The 25,305-nt window shown below is 36.3% G+C and overlaps 1 protein-coding gene across 1 annotated transcript in view; it reads left to right on the top strand.

Annotated features, from left to right (window-relative positions):
- The window catches only part of sorcs3 (sortilin related VPS10 domain containing receptor 3), a 164,348-nt gene that overhangs the window by 113,918 nt on the left and 25,125 nt on the right, over window positions 1–25,305 (top strand). Inside the window, exons 5-13 of the mRNA XM_048987200.1 lie at window positions 7,593–7,666; window positions 11,404–11,468; window positions 12,058–12,176; window positions 14,252–14,341; window positions 17,463–17,642; window positions 21,236–21,382; window positions 23,272–23,374; window positions 23,694–23,770; window positions 23,967–24,058. Coding sequence (XP_048843157.1) covers window positions 7,593–7,666; window positions 11,404–11,468; window positions 12,058–12,176; window positions 14,252–14,341; window positions 17,463–17,642; window positions 21,236–21,382; window positions 23,272–23,374; window positions 23,694–23,770; window positions 23,967–24,058 — 947 coding nt within the window. The remainder of the gene's footprint in view (window positions 1–7,592; window positions 7,667–11,403; window positions 11,469–12,057; window positions 12,177–14,251; window positions 14,342–17,462; window positions 17,643–21,235; window positions 21,383–23,271; window positions 23,375–23,693; window positions 23,771–23,966; window positions 24,059–25,305) is intronic.

A 25,305-nucleotide genomic window follows, 5' to 3' on the forward strand; every position in this document is an offset into this window, starting at 1 on the left:
AATGTGATACTGACAGGCCTACTGCCTACTAAGACTTGGCGGTCCGTTCTCTTGGTCTTGCTTTTTTTAATTTGGATCTGAATTTTGGTTCATTCTCTGCTTTAGCTTTGTGGATCCCTTTACAGATCACCTCACCTTGCTTCGCTCCTCAGACCTGTCTTTGGTGACGCCCAGTAGACAATTTGAACAGGGATGGGGGAGGGCGGGGGGGGGATGCAATCCTGAATACTGGAAAATTTTCAAAAATGCACCCCCCCATTTTAATCTAGCACGCCCCTCCATCCGTCAGCAGAGAGAGTGCTGAGAGTGCTGGTAGCGTCCATACTGTTAGTGCTAGATAAATTCCCGGACCTGTTTATTTTCTTTTATACTTTAAATTTCAAATTCTTGAAGGTTTTTTTTTTTTTTTTTTCTTGTCAAGTAATTAGATATTTCATAGTTATGGTTAAGATGTCATGCAAGAATGTCCTTCGGAAGTTGTACATTTTACTTCTGTGTGTGTGCAGTATCATCCTAGCCAATGTGGCATCCTAGGTGAGCATTGGTGCCAGCAACCGTCGTTAAAGGCAAAGTGAAATTCGCTGGCAAATCAGCACCCCTTTGGAAGCTGGCGTCCAAGACAGTAACCTACATCACCTATAGCATTGTTTGGCCCTGAGTATTTTATAAGTTGATTTGTTGTGGGATATCCTGATTATTCAATGTGTCCTTAGGTCAATGAGGGAGGGGCTTGTGCTTCACTTCTTTAATCAGTCACAGACGTATTACATGACATCACCACATTGGTCCAATTTTTTCACATTTTCAAATTCGAGGCTTCCAGCATTCGAACTGGGGACAGTGCCTGGATCACCAGGCAAAGCCTCTGTGTCTGTGGTTGGAAGATTGCTGGTTCTAGTATTGTTATTATTATTGTTGCTGTTATTATTATCATTGTTATTATTATCTTCATCACCATGAAAGAAATGAAGATGTGTCCTTATGAGGAACTGTATTGGTCCTGACAGGTTTTGCAAGTAAGCATGTTCTTATGTTTTGTATCCGTATGTCGCTTAACAAAAGGCATGCAGAATAAAATGGATACTGTACAAATCTGCGCTCCTTGCTGCTTAACGTAAAACACTGGTTTTAATTAATGTGGTGATGCAATTGTGACTGTGATTGGTTATTGAAGTGAAGCACAAGCTCCTCCCTTGTTGACCCAGGGAAAATCAGGATCTGTGTTTGTGTGCTGCTATTGGGCCATTGTCCCTGTTAGAACTAATCACCTACTGGTGACACCCATTGCTTAAGCCCTCAGCTATGCATCTAGCAATTAACAGCCTAAGTCTGGTTGTGTGGTTGTCACTGTGGACATACTGTAGGAGCTATTCTGCTGAAGAGGAAAGCACTGACAGACAGGAAATGTAGCCATGTGGGTGGCCTGCCCGGTACATGTCCTTTTCCCTGAGACCATGTACACGCCTGTAGGATTTTGTTAACAAAGTTTGATTTATTTATTTATGGCCATTATTTGCTTGGGGGAGTTTTACTTACACAAAATTATTCAGAGGGCAGAATGAAAAATGATTGGTGCAGAGAGATAACTAATAAAATTGTAGAGGAGGTCGGTTGAAGGAACTACAACAAGCTGGATCAACCAATCAGATATCATCTGCAATCTGACTAGTGATCTCTCTGAACCAATCATTTTTTGTTCTACGCTCAGAATGTTTCTATGTAAGTAAAACTCCAATGAGCGAAAATTTCTTAGGTAACACACAAGTCTTTTGAGGAATCGTTTCTGGATTTCTTGCTAGACAAGGGCCTTGTCAAATGCCACAAGACGTTTTCAGCATGGTTGCATTTTTTCTCCGTCACTGTGCTGCTGACTTGTTTCAGTAAGGGTGATATATGCACTATATGCAGACACATCAACAACATTGTAGAAAAACACCAGAGGCTATCAAGCAGTCATGTACTGGCAGGTGCACAGTACTGTCACTTCATCAAGGATGTTGACTCTTCCTTTGTTGGCATGCTGGGTAGATCGGCGTTATTTGGTGCCACCTAATATTGCTTACTGTGGCATCTTAGTGCATTTTTTGCTCCTTGTAAGTAACATGATACCACAATAGTTTCATTGCTAATTTTACGAATCCACCGATCATTTTTTATTTTTTTTTTGCTTATTCGGAAACCTGAAGGCTTACTTTTGCTCCTTTTGTGTTCTCTGCTTTTGCAGTTGAATGTGATTATGTTTCATTATAACCTTAAATCTCTGGCCCCTCCTCATACCAAATCATATCCCTGGCTCAATTTTTAATGCACTGGAAGCTGACAAACTGCTTCAGGAAATAAATCATTCTGAATCTTCATCTCTAGATTTCTGTTTTCTTTTTTTTTTTTAAGATAGTATGCTTTTATTGTTTCATTATTTTCATATCAATGGCCGATTCTTTTTTGAAATACACTTTCAGGATGACTGTAAGACTCATAAATGTATTTTTCTCTTTTAAGTGTCCCCTGTCTCTAAAACGTCCTTCTTGCATGTTTTTGTGCTACGATCATCATTCATATCCAAGGTTCAATGACTGTCGGTGCTCTGGAGCTCATTTCTGAGTATCTATAAGGCATATGTTGAAATAAATAAAGAAAATTACAGATTTTATAAATTACAGATGATACTGTACAATTTATATAATGACTTTAGATTTTGTGCACTTGTACTTGTATTCAACTATTTTTTTCTGAACAACCTTGAATCATTTAAATCAGATCCATGTGAATTAAAAACATTAGAGATGTAGGTATGACCAATCCCATAAAACATCCGTGAAAAATATTTATAAGGAACAAACAACAGGTAGTGAAAAGTGCAAGTGATTTGCTGACCCTATTTTTTTTAGCATGGTGCGTTATGAATAGAAAAAATATATACAGGTATGTGAAAGTATAGTAACTAAATTAAGGCACTTGAGTACAGGGTACATTACTGTGCATATGTATTTATTAAGTAAAAAAGTAGAGCAGACCTTTAACAGTAAATTAAGTAGCAGCATTAATTATGCCAGTTTTTTTTTTTCAGGAACGTTATGTAAGTTCATTTTTATGCATATAATGTGAGTAAGAAAATATGTGCAGATGAAAAATAAATTTAAGAAGATTTTACTAGATCCAGGACCTTTATGATTACTGGCACACTTTAAAAAGGGAATTATGTTTTAGAAATACCTATCCATAATGTATCGACTGCTGTTGGCTTCCCACAGATTAATAACATTATAATATACCAGCTCTACCAGGGTTATTAATCCATGACTATCTGTGTCTACCTCTTCGACATCTTCTCTACTGGGTGTAAACCAGATACATGCTGTTCCATCTCCCGGGTCTCCTTGAGAAGGGCCCATGAGATCTAGTGACCTAGTCTGCTCATCAAGTGAGGATCTGGTGATCTAGTCTGACCATTAACTTTGGGGTGGGAGGGTGTTGGTGATCTAGTTTAACCATAAAGTGGAGATCTAATACTAGTACTAGTCTAATCATCAACTGGAGATCTAACGATCTAGGTTAGTCATCCCTACCTTGCACCTTAGTTTAGATCCTACTTACATTCACGAGTAAAATTCGGTAGAATATGGCCAGAAAGCAACTTCAAGTGAAGAAAAACAGGTCAACAGACATGGACAAAAAAAGACAAGCAAATATAAGTAAATATGCTATGGAGATGAACAAAACAAAGCTCTATATTTGTTGCTGATGCGAATGCTGGTGTTCTTTATTATCAATTACATTTTTGTCCAGCAGTAAAGATGGTTTTCTTACTCACTATTTATCATTATTTATTACTATTTATTAACTTGTCTCACACATTGAGATTTCATAACCCGCATTACAACACTTGCCAGAATGGCTGTAGATGCAAATTTCTTTTCGAGTTGTACCCTTGGGAACTATTATCTTATAGTTTATTCCTGTTATTTTACTGAATATTTTACTTTAAAGGGTATAGTTTCTGTTTGTCAGGGAAGGAAATTCAGAATGTTTGTTTTCTCATGTTATTCACTTGGCAGAAATATTCTGAAAGCACTAGATATATTAGGTATAAATGCCATTATGTAACAAATGGTAAACGTGGGAGTGTTTAAATAGAATGTCATCAGGTGTGATTTGGGAAATTACGGTTTTATTTTTGACATGGAAAAAGTCTCACATCAAGACTGTCACTGGCACCGATTGAACATGAACATATATGTGTTTCTGGCTGGTATACAGGCCAGAATATACTGCTCTCATCCTCCACTCTGAGAGTGTTTTGAGGAGTTTGAATAAACATCTCGTTTTCAGTATGTTTAAAATTTTCTGTTCTGGTCATGCAGAGTACAGATCTTCACCGTGTAAACAGACATTACTCTCCATTTCATTATTCACAGAAATCTGTCTCATTTCCCAGCCAAATCCTTCCATTTTTTATGGAACAACTTTATGATTTCGTTGGAGACAGTACATGGGCACGAGCCCAAATAACAGCAGTTCATCAGTAAACATTTTGGGGAATTTGAAAACTGCCTCCTATAAACATCGAGATGCAAAGAGTAAGGCCTTGCTTTAGAGAGTCCTGACACTTTTAAAAAACAGCTCCTCTACAGTATGTTGCTAAGCAACCAGTAATGGCACAGGAAACACCCGATTTCAGAACTGGAATGTAAAAGGGATCGCAGACAATACTGGACTAATGTTGGTTTTCCCTGAACTGTTTGCTCGAGGAAAGCAAGCTTGAGTGTCTAAATTACTGTTATTTAAATGTTCCTTTTAAAATATACATCAAATACTGATACAAAATACATTTATTCAGGGGGGTGCTTTTAAAATACACACTAAAAGCATATGTTTATCTTTGTCCTATTTTGTTGACTTGAACAATGTTTACTAATATTCCCATTTCAGTTAAACTGATATGTAGTAGTTATTTCAGTCATTCAGTGACACAAATATTAAATGAAAAATTTGAATAGAATCATAACAAAGTATCCATCTTCCAAATGCATACCTTGCTCCGGGTAGAAGGGGAAATTTAACTGAACCTCACTAATGACATTAAATTGAAAATTTTGTTTTTCCCAGAATTGAACTACATACTGTATAGATGTAAATATTATATCCGTTAAATAATAAAACAAGTACTTTACTTTTGTCTTCCCACATCGTTGTAGTTAATATGCATGTGCAAGTCAAATAACACTTTTTTAATGCTAAGCATTAAAGATGATTCTACTAACAGCAGTCTAGGCAGTTTATGGCTAATTATAGCATTATATATTATGGCTTACAGACGTGGGCGTGGTGGTGCAGTGGTTAGCACTGTTGTCACAAAACTGTGACATCTGGGTTCAAGTCACTGCAAACAGTTGCATGCTTGTGGACTTTGCATGTTCACCCAGTGGGGTTTCCTCTGGGAAATCTGATTTTACCCCACAGTCCCACAGCTGAGGGTAACTGGAGTTATCAACTTGCCTGTACATATGAGTTAATGGTGTGTGAGTGTGCCCCGTGATGGGTTGGTGCCCCATCCTGGGTTGCTCCCTGCCTTGCGTCCAAAGGCTCTGGACCCCCCCATGACCCTGAATGAGATAAGTGATTTCAGAAAATGGATGGATGGATTTACAGATTTTCAATACAACATTGTCCCCAGAATCAATGGAGATCTCCCAATGATTTCATTTCACTTTTATTTTCTCTATTTACCTCAGAGTCTGAGAATCGTTCTGTTTATTTGGGAAATTTCAGCTGCAAAAATTTATTTTTTGACCCGTCTGCAAGTGGTGTCTGTAAGTGGAGTTTGAATCAGCTCATAAGCACCAATGAAATGGCAGACAGCCAGCTTTTCTGGAACATCTGGGTGCTGAGAGTCTCCTGGAAATGGACACAGACACCCATCGCCTAGAAAACCGAAAATTTGGCCTAAAATATCTCCAGGCGAAAATCAACTTTTATTAGATCTCATAATGATGTCTCCCTCTGCCTTGTAGAAATAATTCTTATTATTGTAGAATTTTTTAAATAAATCAAGAATTAGTAATATATTATTGAATAATTTACAGATTATTTACATGGAAACTGTGTATATGATGCAGTTTTTGATGCACCCCGATGAACCAGAAACTCTCTGTGTTACAATGACTACGAATATTTTCTGTTGCTCTTATGTGTAATTTGTGTTTCATCCGAGCCAAAATACACATTACCCTGCTCTGGGGTTTGATTATCTAATTAGTGGGCAAATTTTATTCTATTGGCCATTTTACTAACATTCAAATGATTTTTTTTGCCAGGATACCCATTTCTTCTTGAAATGATTGCAGTGGCCACATATTTTGTTTAAATTTGCTACTTTTACAGGCATGCAACAGATATTATAAAATATATGAATATACTTCTGAATGAAACAGGTATTGTAAAATCCCTTGGATTAGACATAGATGAAAGTAATTCATTATGTAGGAGAATACTTGTTTAGAAACTCGTTGTCCTCCCAAAATTTTGACTATTTATTGGCAACTTTCATGTGTTTTAATGTACGATAACATACTATCCATAATAGATCATACATACATCGGTCAAGGTTCCCATGCAAGTATTTTGATCTTGTAAACTGTAAAAAGTCTTGCCCATAATGGTACATCAAGGAATAATTGATCGAAGCTTCAATGACATCTAACCTTTAACCTCCTTAGGTAAAATTGCAAATTACATTATAAAATCTGAGATCATATGTGTGCAGTGACTAATCTATGTCATTTTATGAGAACTGTAACATAAGAATATACACATTTATGCATTGCAGGCTTTTCCATGTACTGTTACTAGCTGCTTATCTATGTAAATTGTAGCCAGGATATATACTTTACACAGAATGTCAGAACGGTCACACAGACACTAACACAAGTTGTACAAGCATAATTGATATTTTTCAGCAGTAAACTGTGAGGCTGAATAATTAAAAAAAAATGGTTTTACCACTTATGTTTTAATTAGGTTGTACGTGTTTCTAGAGAACCTCAGCTATATATGTCCAGGAGATTCCAGTAACTTGAACATCAAAGTTGTTGCAATCATCTGAGTGGCATATAATTTATGTCTTAATTAATTACAGTAGGGTTTTGATATAAACTAAAAAGAAGATCTTTGTTTTTGTTATTATCGCTGAGATAATGGACACTGATGTAATATCATGAGTTATGTCTTTTAACTTAAAATTGATTTATTGAATAACACACCAAGGACACTGCATGATGAAAATGGTATTTTATGGGGTTATTTGTGCTGGACTACTTAGTATAGTGACAGAATCAATGAAGGCTAACAGTTTTTATTATCACCTATAAGAACGTTTGATTGTGAATGTTCAATGGTAGTATTTTGGCTTTGACCCAAGAGTGTTTCCCTGATTTTCAGTGTAAAAGTTTTTTTTGGCCTAAACCTTAATGCAAATGTTAAGCGGTTTCAGTGCATTTCAAATACAAATCAACAAACTATGGTTAACAGCTGACTGTCTGCTTTAGGGATTTCTGACAGTATTGATTAACAGGGTGTTTTTATTGTCCTTACAGCTGTACAGTTCGGTTGATTTTGGAAGAAAGTGGCAACTGGTCCATGAACGCGTGACGCCAAACAGATTCTACTGGTATGGTACATATTACGTCTTTTCGTTCAGAAACTTACAGTACACTGTAATTCCTATGCAACTGTAGAATTTGCTGTATGTACAGTACTAGGTGTGAGGGTGTTATTTAATAGTGCTGACCATTGTAAGCAAACCTATATTTAATTTGCTAAAACCATATATTTTATCTTGCTTATGTTTTATTCTAACTTTGCATTTCAACATGGGAGAGATATGAAGAGTGGGTTTGGAAATATGAGCAGGCAAGCAGACAAACATATAAATAAATAACATTCAGAAAGGAGATGGGAGAAAAACAAACTGAAATTCTCATGGTATTTCGGTAAAACTTGTTAGCTTTACTTTTATAGTTTAAACCATAAAAAATAGTCCAATATCAAATTAATAAAACATTGCTGGTGGATGACTGATGAGTCTTTAAAACATATCAGACATAATCTTAGCATAATCTTGCTAATTATTCTGCGGTTTGGAAATCTGTACGCCTATTCAATTACAGTTCTCCTACAGTATGTTTGGAATTTATGCACCATAGAAATCACCAATTAGTACTAATTAAACAACAATAATGAACTATGCATATTACCATGCATTTTACTGAATGTGTGGAAATCCAAAAATAGACAAACAACTTGGATATACCATTTCTGACTTTTTTTGTATCAAATTTCCATTTATTGCATATTCATCATGGATGCTATTTAGAATTTATTCAGGCTCGTTGCTTTGGAGATGCTAGGCTCTGCTTGCTTCAGGCCATGTCCTGAGCAACACAAATAAATCGACAACCACTTTCATTGCCTAGCATTGTCCTAAACGATATACTCAACCAATCCTCCATACAGTGACATGTAAACATCCATCTCAGAATAAACCAGGCAACATTTATTTAAATTCATCGGCTCTAGCACGCAACTTCAGAAAATTACAAGTAACGGTATAGGCAAAGAATAAAATATCTCCCAGACAAATATAAAACGAGGTATAAACATAATTGGAATGTATTGGAAATTGCTGGATGTAATGCTACAGCAATTATTATTATAGTATTTTCTTGCAAAAAAAAAAAATGAGTTGTATTACTCTATATCGTGAATAAAGATAAAAACCCCTTCAAAGCTCAGCAGAGCTAATAGGAGCGATTATGGTCACAACTGTGGAAAGTCAGCTTCAGCTTTAAAGGTGAGAAGAAATATTTCTGTTCAATAAATTTGACAGGTGGTCAATAGTCAAAGTTAAGTACAGGACCGGTGTTCATGCTTCTTAATTATGAGAAGAACCTCTGAAGCTGTTTGAACTACTTGAATACACTTAGGAGAAGCATTTGAACGGCCAGACAGTTGAGTGTTACAATAAGCTGATGAATTTAATGAATGCAATAATCAGCTTTTTCCCACTTCATGCAAAGTCATCTACTGTAGATGCACCTTAAAATCTGAGAACGTATTTCGAAGTACCTATTAAATCATTATTGTTTTAATGTAGATCAGAAAATACTGTGGTTATAGGTTATACGCAACATACTGTATGCGGCCGCCAAGGACACTGACTAACCAGCCAATTTCAGCAGTGATGATCGTCTAGGGCACCACATTGATTCGGACCATCCCTAGGGTCATGTATATTTACTAAATGCAGGGTGGTCAACTTTGGTCAGTTGGCTGGAGTGAGAATTTCAATTCAAGACAAGTCTGCACATACATACCCATGCATACACGTGTTTGTAACAGTTTTATTACCTTGTAGTCCATTGGGTTTGCAACCTACCTCAATGCTTTTAATCTAACACTTTGTAGGTTTACGATGGATTAATATAGATAAGCTGTATGATTTCTGGCATAAGCGTGAGAGTTTGAAAACGTAAGTGTCACGCCACGTGTGTGAGAGTTGGCAACCCTGACGACATGACTATACATAAATCACTGACTACCACTGAGTATTTGGAACATTTATTATTTATCCAAGAAGCTGGTAATACTATAGCAGACAAGACCTCGAACAGGAGAGCCCTTGTTTGCTAGTATTGGATAGTATGAATGCAGGCAACTGCTCAGCAAGACAAATGATTTGCAAAAATAAAAATGGAAAGGTTGAGATATGTCTGTGGAAAGACACATCATTCAGTGTTTGAACAGAATACATGAGTAGAGGCTTGATTATAATCACTTTGGCACATATCCAGCCATATCAAAAGGTAATGTCTACTTTCCGGCAGTTTTATTTTGTTACCCATTGACTTCGTTGCATTGGGACCAAGTAAAGCAGCAATTTGTTTTACATCTTGTTACACATATACTTACAGACAATTTATCCAGTATATCCAGCAGCAAGAACTAGCCAATTGTTGGTAGTGCCTGGAAACTTGTGGCCAATTATTATCAATGAGCTACAAATTCAGAAAACAAATTCTGAAAACAAAAAAAAAACATGCAAATTTGCTCACAAACCAACAGTTTCCAGAGGACAGTGAAACCAGACAGACCCAGTAGTAGTATATCAAATGTTTACAGCATATCGATATATTTTCAGAACAAGATAGAGGATCACACAATTTACCATTTATAACTATGTACTTTTTTGTATGTTAAAATTAGGGCTCTACTAAAGATTTTGAATAGAGGCCAATAGCATTCCCTCCTTGTTTTAAGCAAACCTCGGTTGTGACATTTTCACAAAATCCCAGAATTCAGCGCTTACTGTAAATCTAACCATTCAGATAGTGTCTCACAAGGAAGTTTATGGAGGGGAAAAGACACGGGATCATTGTTATATTTCACAAGTGATTTTGAAGTTGAGCATTTAGCACACTTCATAGAAATTATCGTGTATCGCTAATTTGCCTAAAAATGCACATATATTGTTTTTGGTCCATATTGACCAACCCTATGGACCATACAGGGGAGATGAGGACTTGCACTCCAAGTCAGGAAATAATTGAGATCTATGTTTTTTTTTTTGTTGTTAGCTGACTATGACTACGTTTACATGCGATAACTCGATTAAAATGTTTACATGTGTTTTTAATGACCCTATTATGTAGCTAGTCATGTAAACACAGTTATTGGGATATTAAAAGCACGTTAGGACCTGTAGGTACCAACATTATACTGTTTTATATGTTACGATCTGTCCCTATGCTATTACTTCATTTTAGATGTGCCTCTTTTGTTACATGCTTTTGTTACAAATTTGTAGGCTAGTTAGTCTATATTACTGCTGTGCTTTATGAAACAGCTAAGGGTTTCTTTCAGTATGGCGAAGATATCTGGAGACATAGAGATTAAATACAGCATCATAGTCTTTCTATTTCATTTCTTCAATGTTCCCTTTCATTTATGTTTATGTCGTGTTGAAAGAATGCTTAATAAAGGTAGTGGAGGTTTTAATCACATCCTAATTATAATCCAAAAGGTAGACAATAAGGCACTATGAATTATGACCCATAAGAACTGCTTCAAATTGAAAGTGTCACATAAAATGAATAAGCATATACCCTATGCAATATCATATTACACGGCAGAATAGCAATTCGACTGTTTTTGTTTTCATTAAACGCTAATGTAATGCAATCGTTGATTGTGGTTAATAATCAACAATCAAAAGTTCTGACAACTAAATTAGTGTCAGCAGCATACAGGGGTTTTCTGCTTCTAATTCCATGTAGAAAGAAAGTTTATTGTATAATTTGATTATTCTTATGAAATTATAATTGGTTTACCTTCTCTGTCACAACATAGGGCAGTAATAGGTTTGGACAAGGAGTTAGACCTGATTCACATGGAAGCCCACACACCCGATGGACGTGAGTATTTCTTACTTTCTTCACTTTTAGTGGACCAGATGTCTTGTCCCGAGAGTATAGTTCTGGATTAGTTTACTAATAAATGCTACACATTGTGTTTGATTAAAAGAGCTTTCATTTGATCTCGGTAATGAAGTTAATGTCCATGCCGTAATTATAGAATGCCATTGTTATCAAGGCATGCTGTAGATAAGGTTTTTATTTCTTAGTGATGTTTGCAAAATATCAGGAGGTACATTTTAAATTAATATGCAGACGGATAAAGGGCATCACTGCAATTTTTTGCTCATGTATAATCATCTGAATATCTTGAATTGGAAGATACAGTAGGTGCAAAAGTGCATGCCATTTTGTTGAGTAAGTTTAAAAAGTAATATTATGCAGTATTTTATATTTTAATTTTAGTTCATGTTAGGTTATCAAAAACAACACCTTATTATATCTTGTCATAGCAGTGCAGATGCGTATAAAACCGAGTAGAGCAGACTTTTTGAAATTGTGTTAAATAAATTTGTTTTATGTAATTTGTATCAAAGCTGTACATTTACAGTATCCAGCCACAAAATCATAGGTTTTTGATCTTTTTTAGGGGCACAATATATAACATGTAAGGTTCAAGGATGCTCTGACTCAAGCAGAAATGATCCTTTCCCTGGATATATCGACACAAGTTCCCTTGTAGTTCAGGATGACTACATGTTCATTCAGGTACGTGCATCGATTTATCGCCGTTTGACAGAATATTATGTAATGTAACTGCAAAATATTTTTTTGAAATTGTAAATTGTTTATGGAGTGTTATTTAGATAGACACTTCCCACTGAGTGCCAAAACATCTATTTTAAATAAATACATCACACAACAGATCTATGATAAACTGATCTAATTATAGTAATTATACTAGGCATTCGCCTTTAAAGACCAATATAGCCGCAAGCTTGCAGGAAGTAATCTAACACTTTTGTGGTAAACAGTCTGATAAGCTTTTCTTAATTCTTTGATTGTGCATAATTATACCTGTCCTGTATTCAGATTGATTGCTGTTGCAGACATTGCCTTTGTATTGCAAATGATATACGACAAATGATACTGCTCTTACATGTGACACAGAGGTTTCTGATTCTTGTCAGTCTTCATTGATGCTGACAGACTGATACCCATTTTATGTCATTCCCATAATATGCCAAAGGTTTTAATATAGTAGCTTTACATTTGGCATTTAAAAATTAATAGACAGCAATGATACTTTGGCTTTACAAGCCAGTAAGAAACGTGTCTATCTTACCGTTTACTAAATGCCTGTACTGTATACATTCATTTTTGATTGGACTTTGTGCGGCACTAAATTATTTTATGTGCTCTGGGAGAAACTTTACTTATTTTAAAAGTGCATAGATTATTCCTTATGTTTAAATGAAAAAAGGCATGATCACTATACTTTGGCTCCCTTGTGTGGAGTTTGCATGTTTCCCCTGCACAAGGCAGAAACCTGCTAAGGTGAATTGGAATTGCTAAACTGTCCATAGGTGTGAATGTGTGTGTGAAAGGAACGGCGTGTGATAGGGTGGTGCCCTGTCCTGTGTCATTCCTTGCCTTCGCCTGTGGCTTCCACGATTCGCTCTGGACCCCCATGCCTTTCAGTCCACTTCTAATTTCCTTCTAATTGGTCAGCATGATACCACACTCAGTTTTTTAATACACCGATTTTGACTTGGAAAGATAAAAAAAAAAAAAAACTTTTAGAGTTTATTCTGGGATTCTGGTTTGAAAATTTGAGCCCATCTTACTTATATTTAATATTTAGAAATTTGACTGTTCAGATCTTTAAGTATTCAGACGGCTAAAGTGTAAAAATCTGGGAAATTATAAAAATACAAACTACACAAAAATGGTCTGTTCACCTAAAGGGGCACTTATAGAATTCGACCCTATGGGGGGGACCCAGTACCCACTAAGGTTGCCACTATCGATCTAAAGAAATTCCGTACACTGTCTCCCCTACTTCCCCGAGCGGGGATGGGGTGGTGGGCTGTTAAATTTATACGAGGTGTGTCTATATTTACAAAAGGTTCACCTCTGTTTTGTGTTGTTTTCTTTTCTTACTTGTCGATTTGCGATTGTAAGTGAACGCAGGTTGACAGTCACTAAAAGATGTCTATTGGGAAAACATCACGATATTAATTGCTAATAATATATTGATTGATTCAGGTGTCAGATTGAGGGGATGCTAAGAATTTGCTTAACTCTCATGTATTTTGCCGTGAGATTTTTGAGTCACAAATAGAAAAGTTTATTCTAGACAAAGGGTTCTAAAAATATATTATAAATATATTGTGAAAATGGGGGTGGCATGGTGGTGCAGTGTTTAGCACTGTTTCCTCACACCTCTGGGACCCGGGTTCGAGTCTCCGCCTGGGTTACGTGTGTGCAGAGTTTGCATGTTCTCCCCATGTCGTCGTGGGGTTTCCTCCGGGTACTCCGGTTTCCCCCCACAGTCCAAAAACATGCTGAGGCTAATTGGAGTTGCTAAATTGCCCATAGGTGTGTATGTGAGAGTGAACATAAATAAATCAGTGTTTTGCAGAAGTAATGTATGTCACCAGAGTTACACAGTATTATTGTTTAAAATAAGCTATTTTTTATCATATACTTCCTGTATTGTAATGACTAAATGAAATTAGTTGTATTAATGGATTTTATGTATGAGTACAATGGGTCAAGTGAAAACTATTCATTTGGATGTATGCATACTAATATAAATTAATCTCTATTGCTATTTTCAGGTTACAACATCGGGACGAGCGAGTTATTACGTATCATATCAAAGAGAACCATTTATGAAGATCAAACTACCTAAATATTCCCTTCCAAAAGTAAGCAGAACTGAGTAGAACTTCTACACATTTATTATACTGATGCAATTTGAATATACTGCATTATGTATATACAGGTTGGGGGGGGACATGTGGCTCAGTGGGCTCTGCCTGTCATCAGAAGGTCACCAGTTCAAACTCACCTTCAGCACATCTGCAGGTCCTTCAGCAAGACCCTTAACCCCCCAGCTCCCTGGAAGCCCCAACAGGTGGCTGCCCTTCGCAGCCAGCTTGCTCTACAAAGAGCAAGTTGGGCGGAGGCATAAAGGGATCAATAAAGTATCAATTATTATTAAGTTACATTATTGAAAAACTTTTATTCCCAGGTCATTATCCTGACATGACATCATTTTCAGGAATTGACATACAGTCCTGGTACGCAAGCATACATCTGCAGTATATAGGTTAAAATGTAGTTATTTCTTGTCATAGCAGTGCAGATGCGTATAAAATAAGTACACTATGTTATGATGAGAAATTACTTTGTAACCTAAATACCACAAATGTGTGATGTGTATCAGTTTTTTTCAGTCCCCAGTTAAATTACACGTTAATGTATGTTGTTTCCTTACTTTATGATAGAGACCTTTTATATCCATGCCTTTCAAATTAATTTTCAAATTAAGAATATATTAGCCTGTCTTATTTGTGATATATTATGCCATAACCGGTTACAGGCTCATTTATGTAATGCAATAGGTAGCAATAATATTGTAAAATGTTTAGATACTTAAAAACCTTGAATGGTTTGATTTTCATGGCTTCTTATAGCAGCAGTTGTCTGGATGCTTAGAAAGATGGCAGGTGCTATTCACAGCAATGGATTTTTAACTGGGTTACTGTTTTCTCATTCTAGTGAATTATATACCAAGAAAGCTTGTGCTTATTTTATAACATTTTCTAACATGGAACCCATTTCGGGTCACAGTCTGCAATAGTCGTGTCAATGTCATAGGAACTTGTGTCATCTAGAGTTGAGTCACAGGGACTTCAGCAAATGACACACTAACATCCATCATGGTGAATTGAGTCAATATAAGAGTCTCCATCTGTCTAACCAGTACATTAAGCTTGTTTTTTCATTGTTTTGTGAAGCAATCGTATTATTTTACAGAAAAGTCATGTCTTGTTGATGGATACATATCCATCTAGGTGTAGTTATTATTTGAACAATAAATATAGAAAAGATGTCAGCAAAATATCAGAATGAATACTGTATAAATATGGATATCAGTAGCACTATTTCCCTCTACAATCCAATGACATGTGGTTTAGCTGAACCGATTTCTTTAAAATGCATACAAAAATGTATTCTTGTGTACCTTGCAATGGTCTGATAGCCTTTACCCTCCCCAAAAGTTCCTATTTGTACACTCAAACCTTACAATAACCAGAGAAGCTATTATGAAAGATAAATGAAAACGATTTAAATTCCAGATTCTTTGCACACACACACACACACACACACACACACACACACACACACACACACACACACACACACACAAAAGGTTTGTAATTATATCTTTGTGGGGACTCTCCATTCATTTCTATGGGGAAAACTCTAATCCCATCAACCTTAACCCCTATCCAACACTACCCCTAACTAAACAAAATATGACACTTTTGGCTTTTTTAGTTTTTTACTGCAAAGAGGGTTCCATTTCAGTGTTGGGTTGCTATGAGGGTCCGGGATAATATTACTGTTTTCATACATTTGGCATTAATATTAGGGTCACATCTCAGTATGGCAATAGGCCTGTAGCTGCCATTAGTCATAAAGCTTGGGTTGGGCTTAGTTTTAGCATATGGAGTTGGGCTAGGGTGAGGGTTAGGGTTAGGTTATGGCTGAGATGAGGGTTAAAGCTAGGGGCCAGGTTTCATTTGCAATTAGGCTTAGTGTTGGCATTAGTAATTACCTAAATAAATAATGCAAAAAAAATTCAGATTCATGTTGTTAAAATTCATGGCAGGTCAAACAATAGCTTAATGTTTATGATTTTCGTGTACGACAAGGTTTCAATTATGTCCCGAGTTTCTTGTATTATGCTCATTTTAATGAACTATGTCCTATGCTTATATTAACATAACTAAATATTTGTGCTCTCCCGGAGGCTCAGGTTTTACTTGTAATCTTGACCTCAAAATATTAACGTAAATTAAATATTTCCATGAGGTGACTTACTGATTTTACAGTATCTTCTTTTAGCTGTTTTCATCACTTCCAGTGTTCCATGCATTATTATCTTTGCACATAGGAATACCACAAAAGGTTACAGTTAAGTGAGAAAGCCCGCAAGCTATTTTTAAAAGCAAGCTTTGAATTCCATATTATGTTGATTTCGTCCGTTTGATGATAAATGGTAATCAGCATAGCTGTTCAATAAAAATACACCTGCCGCCTCTCAAAGAGTTATTTGAACAAAACAAAAATAAGGCCGCTGCAGTGAAGCTACTAGCCAACAAACAGCTGCTCTCGATTATCAGAGGGTGTACTATTTTTAGGAAGCCGTGCATCATATTTGATTGAAGCCCATTGTTTCAAGTGCAATTACTACATGGTCAGGCCTCATATGTATGCATAATGTCTGTGTAATTTGTTAGTCTTTACAGAAAACCTTGGTAGAGGTTCAAAATCAGCAGTGTACAAAAATCAATCAGTTCTCATTGAGTGTTACTAATGGTTTGTGTGATGCATGTTGACTAGCATGGAAACTATGATACAGAATTGTATATATAGCTAAAATAACTAAACAATATGAATAAACAACGCAGAAATATGACAAATCACAAATTACTCCTTCCAATCACTAAAACTGGGTAGTAGATATTGTGTTTATATCAGGGACAGTTTTTTAATGATTGACGGACAAGTCGAAAGAAGAAAACAGCATACCAATGTCTCAAAAGGATTATGCAGTCGGAATTGAGAGAATTAGTGAGAGAAATATCGATTCTCTTCATTATACAGTTTTCTTTGAAATATTTTTGTGTCACTTTGAACATTATTTTTAATTAAAAGGGCATAAGAAAATAAAATGTTCGTGTTTATAACGGAACCTCAGTGCTAAGTGACTTAGCTAAGGTATACGATGCATGACGAATCTCTCTTCTTTGGCAGGACATGCACATTATTAGCACAGATGAGAACCAGGTTTTTGCAGCAGTGCAGGAGTGGAATCAGAATGATACATATAACCTATATATATCTGACACACGTGGAATCTACTTCACCCTGGCGTTGGAGAATCTTAAAACCACCCGAGGACTTGAGGGAAACATCATGATCGACTTTTATGAGGTATGTGTCCATAAGGAAATATGTATTCATTCTTGGTTTAGTTGGGTGCGATGTTTTCCATTTTCCATATAAACACTCGATTAAAAAACAAGTTTGCCGCTCTATAAATAAAGTTTCTTATTCGTAAGGAACCTTTTTTGTAGAAATAAGGGAAATCTATCGAGATTTAACAGAAACCTTAGCCAAGTTCCATTGATTCTCAGAGGAGACACCATATGATGAAATGGTTGACACAAACAACATATTTCAGTGTTTTATAGAATATAGCATAATTGTTCATATGATCCCTTGGGACGGTGTGGAAGTTTGCCTATCTTGGAAATATTATTAGTATTTAGTACAAAACATAAAACTAGTACAGGAAAATTACCATAATATGTTGACATGAAGCCAAATGCTATTTGTTTATGCTTTTCAGTATAAAATAAAGTTGTACATTTTGAAAATGGATGTAGAGACAACAATAAGTGACTGAAACACATTCCTCCATCCTTCAACTGCTTATCAAGTACAAGGTCACGGAGGGCACCAGCGACCAGGCAGAGGAATGCCCACCAGTGCATACGCACACAAACGAACGGGAATTTACAGTAGAAATCCCATTTAGCCTAACTGTGTGTCTCTGCACTGCAAAAGTAAACTGGAGTTCACCCATGTATTTTTATAATTAAAATACATTAATATGATTCAAATACAATGATATAATCCTAATTGGGAATTCTGGCTAATCCCCTTTTTCTTACAGGTCTTATAATTCTCTTTCCGAGTTTTGTTTACATACATCCTTTTTTCAAATAAGGTGGGAGAGAAGGACTGCCTTTAGCTGTCCTTGTGGAGCAAACACATGAAAGTCAAAAACACTTTCCACAAGAGGTACATCTTAATATTGCAGTGAGCTTTATATATAAAAATAAATAAGATATGTGGCTCCCAGGAAAGAGTTTCCCAGTTGTATAGTTTTTTTTGGTTCTCCTATAAGAAAAAAAACAGAGGAAAGAATGCATTCACCTTGAATATGAGAGCTGTTTTTCATTCAACAATATACTAAGCATTGGATCCAAAACTACAGCAAAGCTACAGTATCTGCCCATTAGTTGCTGGGTTTCAATGACACTGATATTCATAATAGCAATAAGTGGGCAAAAGCCAGGGGACACCATGGATGAGATGCCAGTTCATCACTAGGCATATCCTCAGACATGCAGATTCACACTATGGGCAATTTGGGATTCAAACTGACCTGAAGTGCATATTAAGGTTGTGGAAGGATACCAGAATACAAGGACTGGAAACCCATGCTGATGCAGACCAGGACTTCCCTTCATAATATTGGCAAAATAATGGAATTAATCTCTGTGTATTCATTTTACTTTGAGATTAAATGTGTAATCTATTTTACTAATCGAACAACACCATTGATCGTTTCACAGGAGTTACCTTCACCTTTAGACCAGGATAAATAGATGCCCATAGATGCCCATAGATGCCCACTGATGCTGTGCTTCCCTGGAAGCCTACAGAAGAGTTTCATATATGCTTTTCCTAAATGGAGGACAGACAAAAGCTTATTGGTGAAGATGCTCCGATTACGTGTTTTCGAAACCTGAACGGACGCTGTGCTTCACTGGGAGTCTAAGAGCAGCATAGTTTTTAGCTTAGCAACATTGATTGGACAGATTGCAGTCTGTCTTGCAGTCAGATATTTAGACTCGCCTGGAAGCCAGGCTTCCCTGCATGGTGATTGGGAGACGTCTCAACAAGACAGGATGAACTACCAATAACATTAACGCTCGCCAGGCTGCACATGCTGTCGGCGATGTTGGCTCACAGTATTCATTCATTCTGTCACATGCGGGGGCATAGAAGCAATTTAATGCAACCTAGACTGGCAGTTTATCGTTTTGTATTGACATTTGTAAATGTTGTAAATAAAGTTATCATTAAGTTCTGAGTTTTTTTAATTTTCCTCTTCAGTAATTTTAGCTAATGTTATTGACTCCATTCTAAAGAAGTCCTTTGATGAAGGAAATCAGAATTTACCTATAAGTAGCTGACCGACTAAAATAACAAAAAAAGACATTTTTTTGTTCTACTGACAACTGTCGACAAAAAAATCACCATCTGCTGCTGCCAGGGGTCCATATTGCTACCTACTGTGCAACCATGATTACTGAATGAATTTGTGCTTTTACATTATTAATAATTGTATTCCTGCATTACAGGTACTACTAGCGTTACTTGTGCTATCTCCAGCATTTTCAAAACAGTAGGGAATATGCATCTCTAATTTCTTATTTATTTTTAGTTCATGTTGTTAAATGTCTCCTTACCAAAAATACATTCATTGATGGTTTCAGGTATTGTTGGCTTTCTGAGATGTGGCATTGTGGGTCAGTAGAGCAGATTGCAAGACTTTGCTACCTTATGATACTTTATATTTGGTCAGCATTTAGAGTAACTGGTCTTTGCAGGAGCAATTTGAGATCTCTGTGCCCCTCTCAGCTGCCGGTGTCTTTGAAATGGACGACTCCTACTCCTACTTCGTCTAGCCTTGGCATGGAAAACAAAGATCACTGGAGCCAAAATACTTTATAAAGCTTTCAAGTGCAGTTTTCAAGCCCTGGAGTATTTGGAAACAGAGAGCTAATAGACTCAAAGACATTGAAAGGGGGATTTTGAGTTAGTGCTTTGGGCAGGTTATTTATATTCATTTATAGTATGTCTATGCAATAAAGTGGCTAATTAATAAGCGTGTCAATACAATTCTGTCTAAAAACTAACATGCGTGTGACGTCTTAAAAATACTCAAATACCAGCATTTAGTAAGTAGTGACATACTTCTCCATATATTAAAATGTGCAGGTGTGCAGGTCCCATGTGAAACATTTAATTATTGAATGGAAAATTAGTTTAATCTGAAACTCATTATTTTTTTTATTTTTTTTTAAAGTAAGCTTTTTATATATTTACAAAATTAAAGATCATTGTGGTATAATATTAGATCAGAACAAGATCAATATTCCATATTTGATGCATTGAAGGAAATTTCATAGCTATTATTATCGGAACCTGTCATCCTGTCAAATGATATTTTCCCATTTTTGTTACACTGTAAAGGAATGTGGAACTTTATATCTGCACCTATATCAACTCTCAAAATATGTCTGTGGATAGAATTTTGAGGTGGGATTTATAAGACTAATAAATAATTACCAACCTGAAGGACATATCGGTACCCCAAGCAGGCTGTCTCATTAGGAATGTCCCTGCAGTCCATGGTTATTCTTCGACACTATCAGCCACGCTGCCTATTAGTGCCTCTTAAATTGTGCTTTTAGAAAACCACTTCCTGAACTTCTACTGTCTGTCGAATAACACACATCTAGTTTTTCTGTAACGTTGTCTTTGGATAAATATACATGGTGAATTTAGGCACTTTCTGCTGCATCGCTTATTTTATTAAAGTAAAAATTACACACAAGAAAGTTAAAAATTGTTACCAAGAAAATGATGGTGCACATTTCAGGATTCATTGTGTTGTACATTTACTCTACCTGTGGTTATTTTTATTTAGCTTTTTACATTTTTCCTAGGTAGCGGGGATAAAGGGAATGTTCATAGCCAACAGAAAGCTTGATAATCAAGTGAAGACATATATCACCTACAACAAAGGCAGAGACTGGCGTCTGCTACAGGCTCCAGCTTCAGACCTGACAGGCAATGACATTCATTGCACTCTGGTAAGCAAGACCTAAAAGGCTATTCTTCTTGAACATATTTTCTGACGGCATTTGAAAAGGAGAAAAAATAAAAACGCTTATAGCTAAAACATGTATATGATGAAGGAAAAAAATGTTTTTTAGAACTCTCTAAAGCATTTGTCCGCTTTTAAGGAAGACGTTCAACTTTGGCCATTAAATTTTTGGTATAATATGTATTTTTTGCTACTTGGCTATTGATAGACAAATAAATGGGTTTCATTTGTTGTTGATAGTAATAATATGGGACTCCGTTTGTGTGTATGTATATCGCGATATACCAGTGGCTGGCGCAGGAATAAATACGTTCCGGTGACATACGATTTAGGGCAGGGGTAGGGAACCTGATCCATGGAGAGCCGGTGCGGGTTTTTGGGATGGCCTCTCAATCAGCCAATAATAAAGCAGCGATTCTCAACTCCAGTCCTTGGAATCCACTGTTATTGGCTGATTGAGAGGCCATCCCAAAAACCCGCACCGGCTCTCCATGGATCAGGTTCCCTACCCCTGATTTAGAGTTTCGCTTTACATTAACTGCACATTGAGGAGAAAGCTGAAGGAGAGATCATGTTCATGGTCATGTTCTTATTATACGGGCTGCACGTTAAAATGGCACCAATAACATTTTATTTTGATAATCTAGCATACTTAAAACTTTAGGTTTCACTTGCGCAAGGCACACAATCAATTCAGTCCATTATTTGCGCAATTGCTCTCCATGGCTTCTTACTCATTTCAATAACTAATTACTGAAATGTCATTGACATTCGGTAAGAAAATATGTTTAAATTGTGTTGCGTGCAACGTTCAGGCAATATCTGCCGATTTTTTTTCTCATTTTATTCATTTAAAAATGACATTATGCAGAAAGGACACATATGCCATTCAGAATGAATTATCAATTAAATGTTTGAGGTTATTTCCCCTCTCCTAATCACATATTCATACAATACCAACCGAATTCCCATATCTGTGTGATTTTGAAATGCCGACAGTTTACAAAGGAAATTATTCTGTTATTAAGAAATGGGAACCTGATCCATGGAGAGCCGGTGCGGGTTTTTGGGATGGCCTCTCAATCAGCCAATAATAAAGCAGCGATTCTCAACTCCAGTCCTTGGAATCCACTGTTATTGGCTGATTGAGAGGCCATCCCAAAAACCCGCACCGGCTCTCCATGGATCAGGTTCCCTACCCCTGATTTAGAGTTTCGCTTTACATTAACTGCACATTGAGGAGAAAGCTGAAGGAGAGATCATGTTCATGGTCATGTTCTTATTATACGGGCTGCACGTTAAAATGGCACCAATAACATTTTATTTTGATAATCTAGCATACTTAAAACTTTAGGTTTCACTTGCGCAAGGCACACAATCAATTCAGTCCATTATTTGCGCAATTGCTCTCCATGGCTTCTTACTCATTTCAATAACTAATTACTGAAATGTCATTGACATTCGGTAAGAAAATATGTTTAAATTGTGTTGCGTGCAACGTTCAGGCAATATCTGCCGATTTTTTTTCTCATTTTATTCATTTAAAAATGACATTATGCAGAAAGGACACATATGCCATTCAGAATGAATTATCAATTAAATGTTTGAGGTTATTTCCCCTCTCCTAATCACATATTCATACAATACCAACCGAATTCCCATATCTGTGTGATTTTGAAATGCCGACAGTTTACAAAGGAAATTATTCTGTTATTAAGAAATTATTCATCAGTTGTTGTTTCATATTTTGCTCAACATGATTTTCTCAATATATAATTGCTACCTGTAACATTTCTGACATTTAAGACTTGTTTTCATGAGTTATAAAATCTGTATGTTTTATCACTCATTTTTATTCCACCCTTCCATCCCCAGCCTTTCTGCTCCCTGCATTTACATTTGCAGATATCGGAAAATCCTTACACTTCTGGAAGTATTTTGAGCAAAACTTCAGCACCAGGCGTTATTGTGGCTACAGGTAATTAAGTAATTACTTACAGTTAATCCTACCATTTTTAAATAGTGTTTGATTACTGTTTTCATGCTGAGACATGTTTCGTGAACAACCGGTGCATAAGTGCTAGAACTGTGTGCATTGTACTTAGATCTCAGACATGTTAAAAAATGTTATTTAGTATGAAAAATAAGAACATTGCTTAACGTTTATGAACATATTCTCCAAACACTGTAAAGGTACAGCTACTGTGACCCTACGCTACGCTCTTACTTTATATAAATATGTCCAGAATGATTACAAGTCATTGCAAAATGGTTATGCCCATTCTCATTTCTGACAGGTAATATCGGCTCTGAGCTTTCATACAATAATGTTGGAATGTATATATCATCAGATGCTGGCAATAACTGGAGACAGGTAGGAAAAAAATCAGCTTTTAAACAAATATATATTTTTTTTCATGAAATATACCAAATTCTTACCATACTTTGTGTTTTTTTATATATATTTAGTTGATCTTTTTCATTTTAATGATACAGCAGTTAAAAGCAAGGAACTAGAGAAATCCTAAAATTGTTGTTGCACTAAGTATGTTTCTACCCTTGACTTATAGATTTTTCAGGAAGAGCATAACGTTTGGTTCCTGGACAAAGGAGGTGCCCTGCTTGCAGTTAAGCAAGCAACAGTCCCTATCAGGCATCTGTGGTACGTTGCCATGTGGTGACTGTCAAGAATATATTTTGTTCTGCATTTTATGATCGTTATCATGTTGGGAAATTGTAAAATCCAATATTTATTCTATAATACTGTTCTCTGCGTATAATGCATATTATTGAAGGTCATAAAATGTAATACAGCAGGAATTATAATTTGACAACATAGCATGTTGAAGGGCAGAATGTGGTTCAGTGGGCTAAGCCTCTATACTTGTGGTTAGATGGTTGCTGGTTCAAGCCCAGCTTAGGCAAAATAGTCATATGTCTGCGGGCCCTTCACCATTTGGGGGTGCTGCTGCCGGTGGGGGGGGCACCCTTCACTGTGTCAGGAAGAGTAAGGCAGTGTACGCAAAAAGAGAACTTTCCCTCAGGGCTCAATAAAGTGTCCTTACTGTTATATTGAATTAATTAAATTATTTAAACAGTATTTAACGGTATAAAAGCAACATTTTGAAGAACATAACACTCCTGCTTCGAATCCGATTTCATAAAACGTGAGCCCCCCAGCTTGGTTACCGTTCACAGTTCTTTGCCTTCGAACTCTAAATCTCCGCAGCACTTGAATGCTTTTGGAATTAGAGTTTATGAACTTGCGGAGTGTGACCTTGTGCCTTTCCTTCCATTTAACAATTTAAGCCCCATGACAGATGCTCAGAATGCATTTCTCTGAGAGACAAAAATATTTTCCACTACGAATATAATGTGGGACATTGGCATCAACCAAGCGCATGCTGTTAAGTGCAGATACAGGTCCGCAGTACCAGGAAAGTCCACGCAATCATCGTATTTTTCATCTTTGCCACGTCAAGTACATTGAAATTTCCACTCAGCAACTGATGGTGTTGAGCTGTCAGAATCAATGAATTGGTGCATGTTGGATGAAGAACATTGAAATGGTGGTAAAACATAAATAGTTTCTATTTTGGTTTGCTTTTATAATACTGTCAACTAAACTGCACCAAAACTCAATGGTCCCCCTTCAAATTCTCTGATTTTTTTTTTCTTTTGAAAAACATCCTTTATGTCTCTTGCTTTTGTCCTTTGATATTCCAAGGAAATGTTTTCTTTTCTCAGAAGCTTGCTAATTAGATGCAATTGGAGTTTCTGATGTGTTCTACTGAAAGTATTCATTTTTACCAACCCCTGAACATCCTTCTACCTCCTACAATCACTATAAATGTCATATACTTTTTCTTTCCTGTCAGCAGGCTAGATTAATGCTTCTCTCCTTTGGTT

This window comes from Brienomyrus brachyistius, chromosome 20 (assembly GCF_023856365.1).
Source record: "Brienomyrus brachyistius isolate T26 chromosome 20, BBRACH_0.4, whole genome shotgun sequence".
NCBI lineage: Eukaryota > Metazoa > Chordata > Actinopteri > Osteoglossiformes > Mormyridae > Brienomyrus > Brienomyrus brachyistius.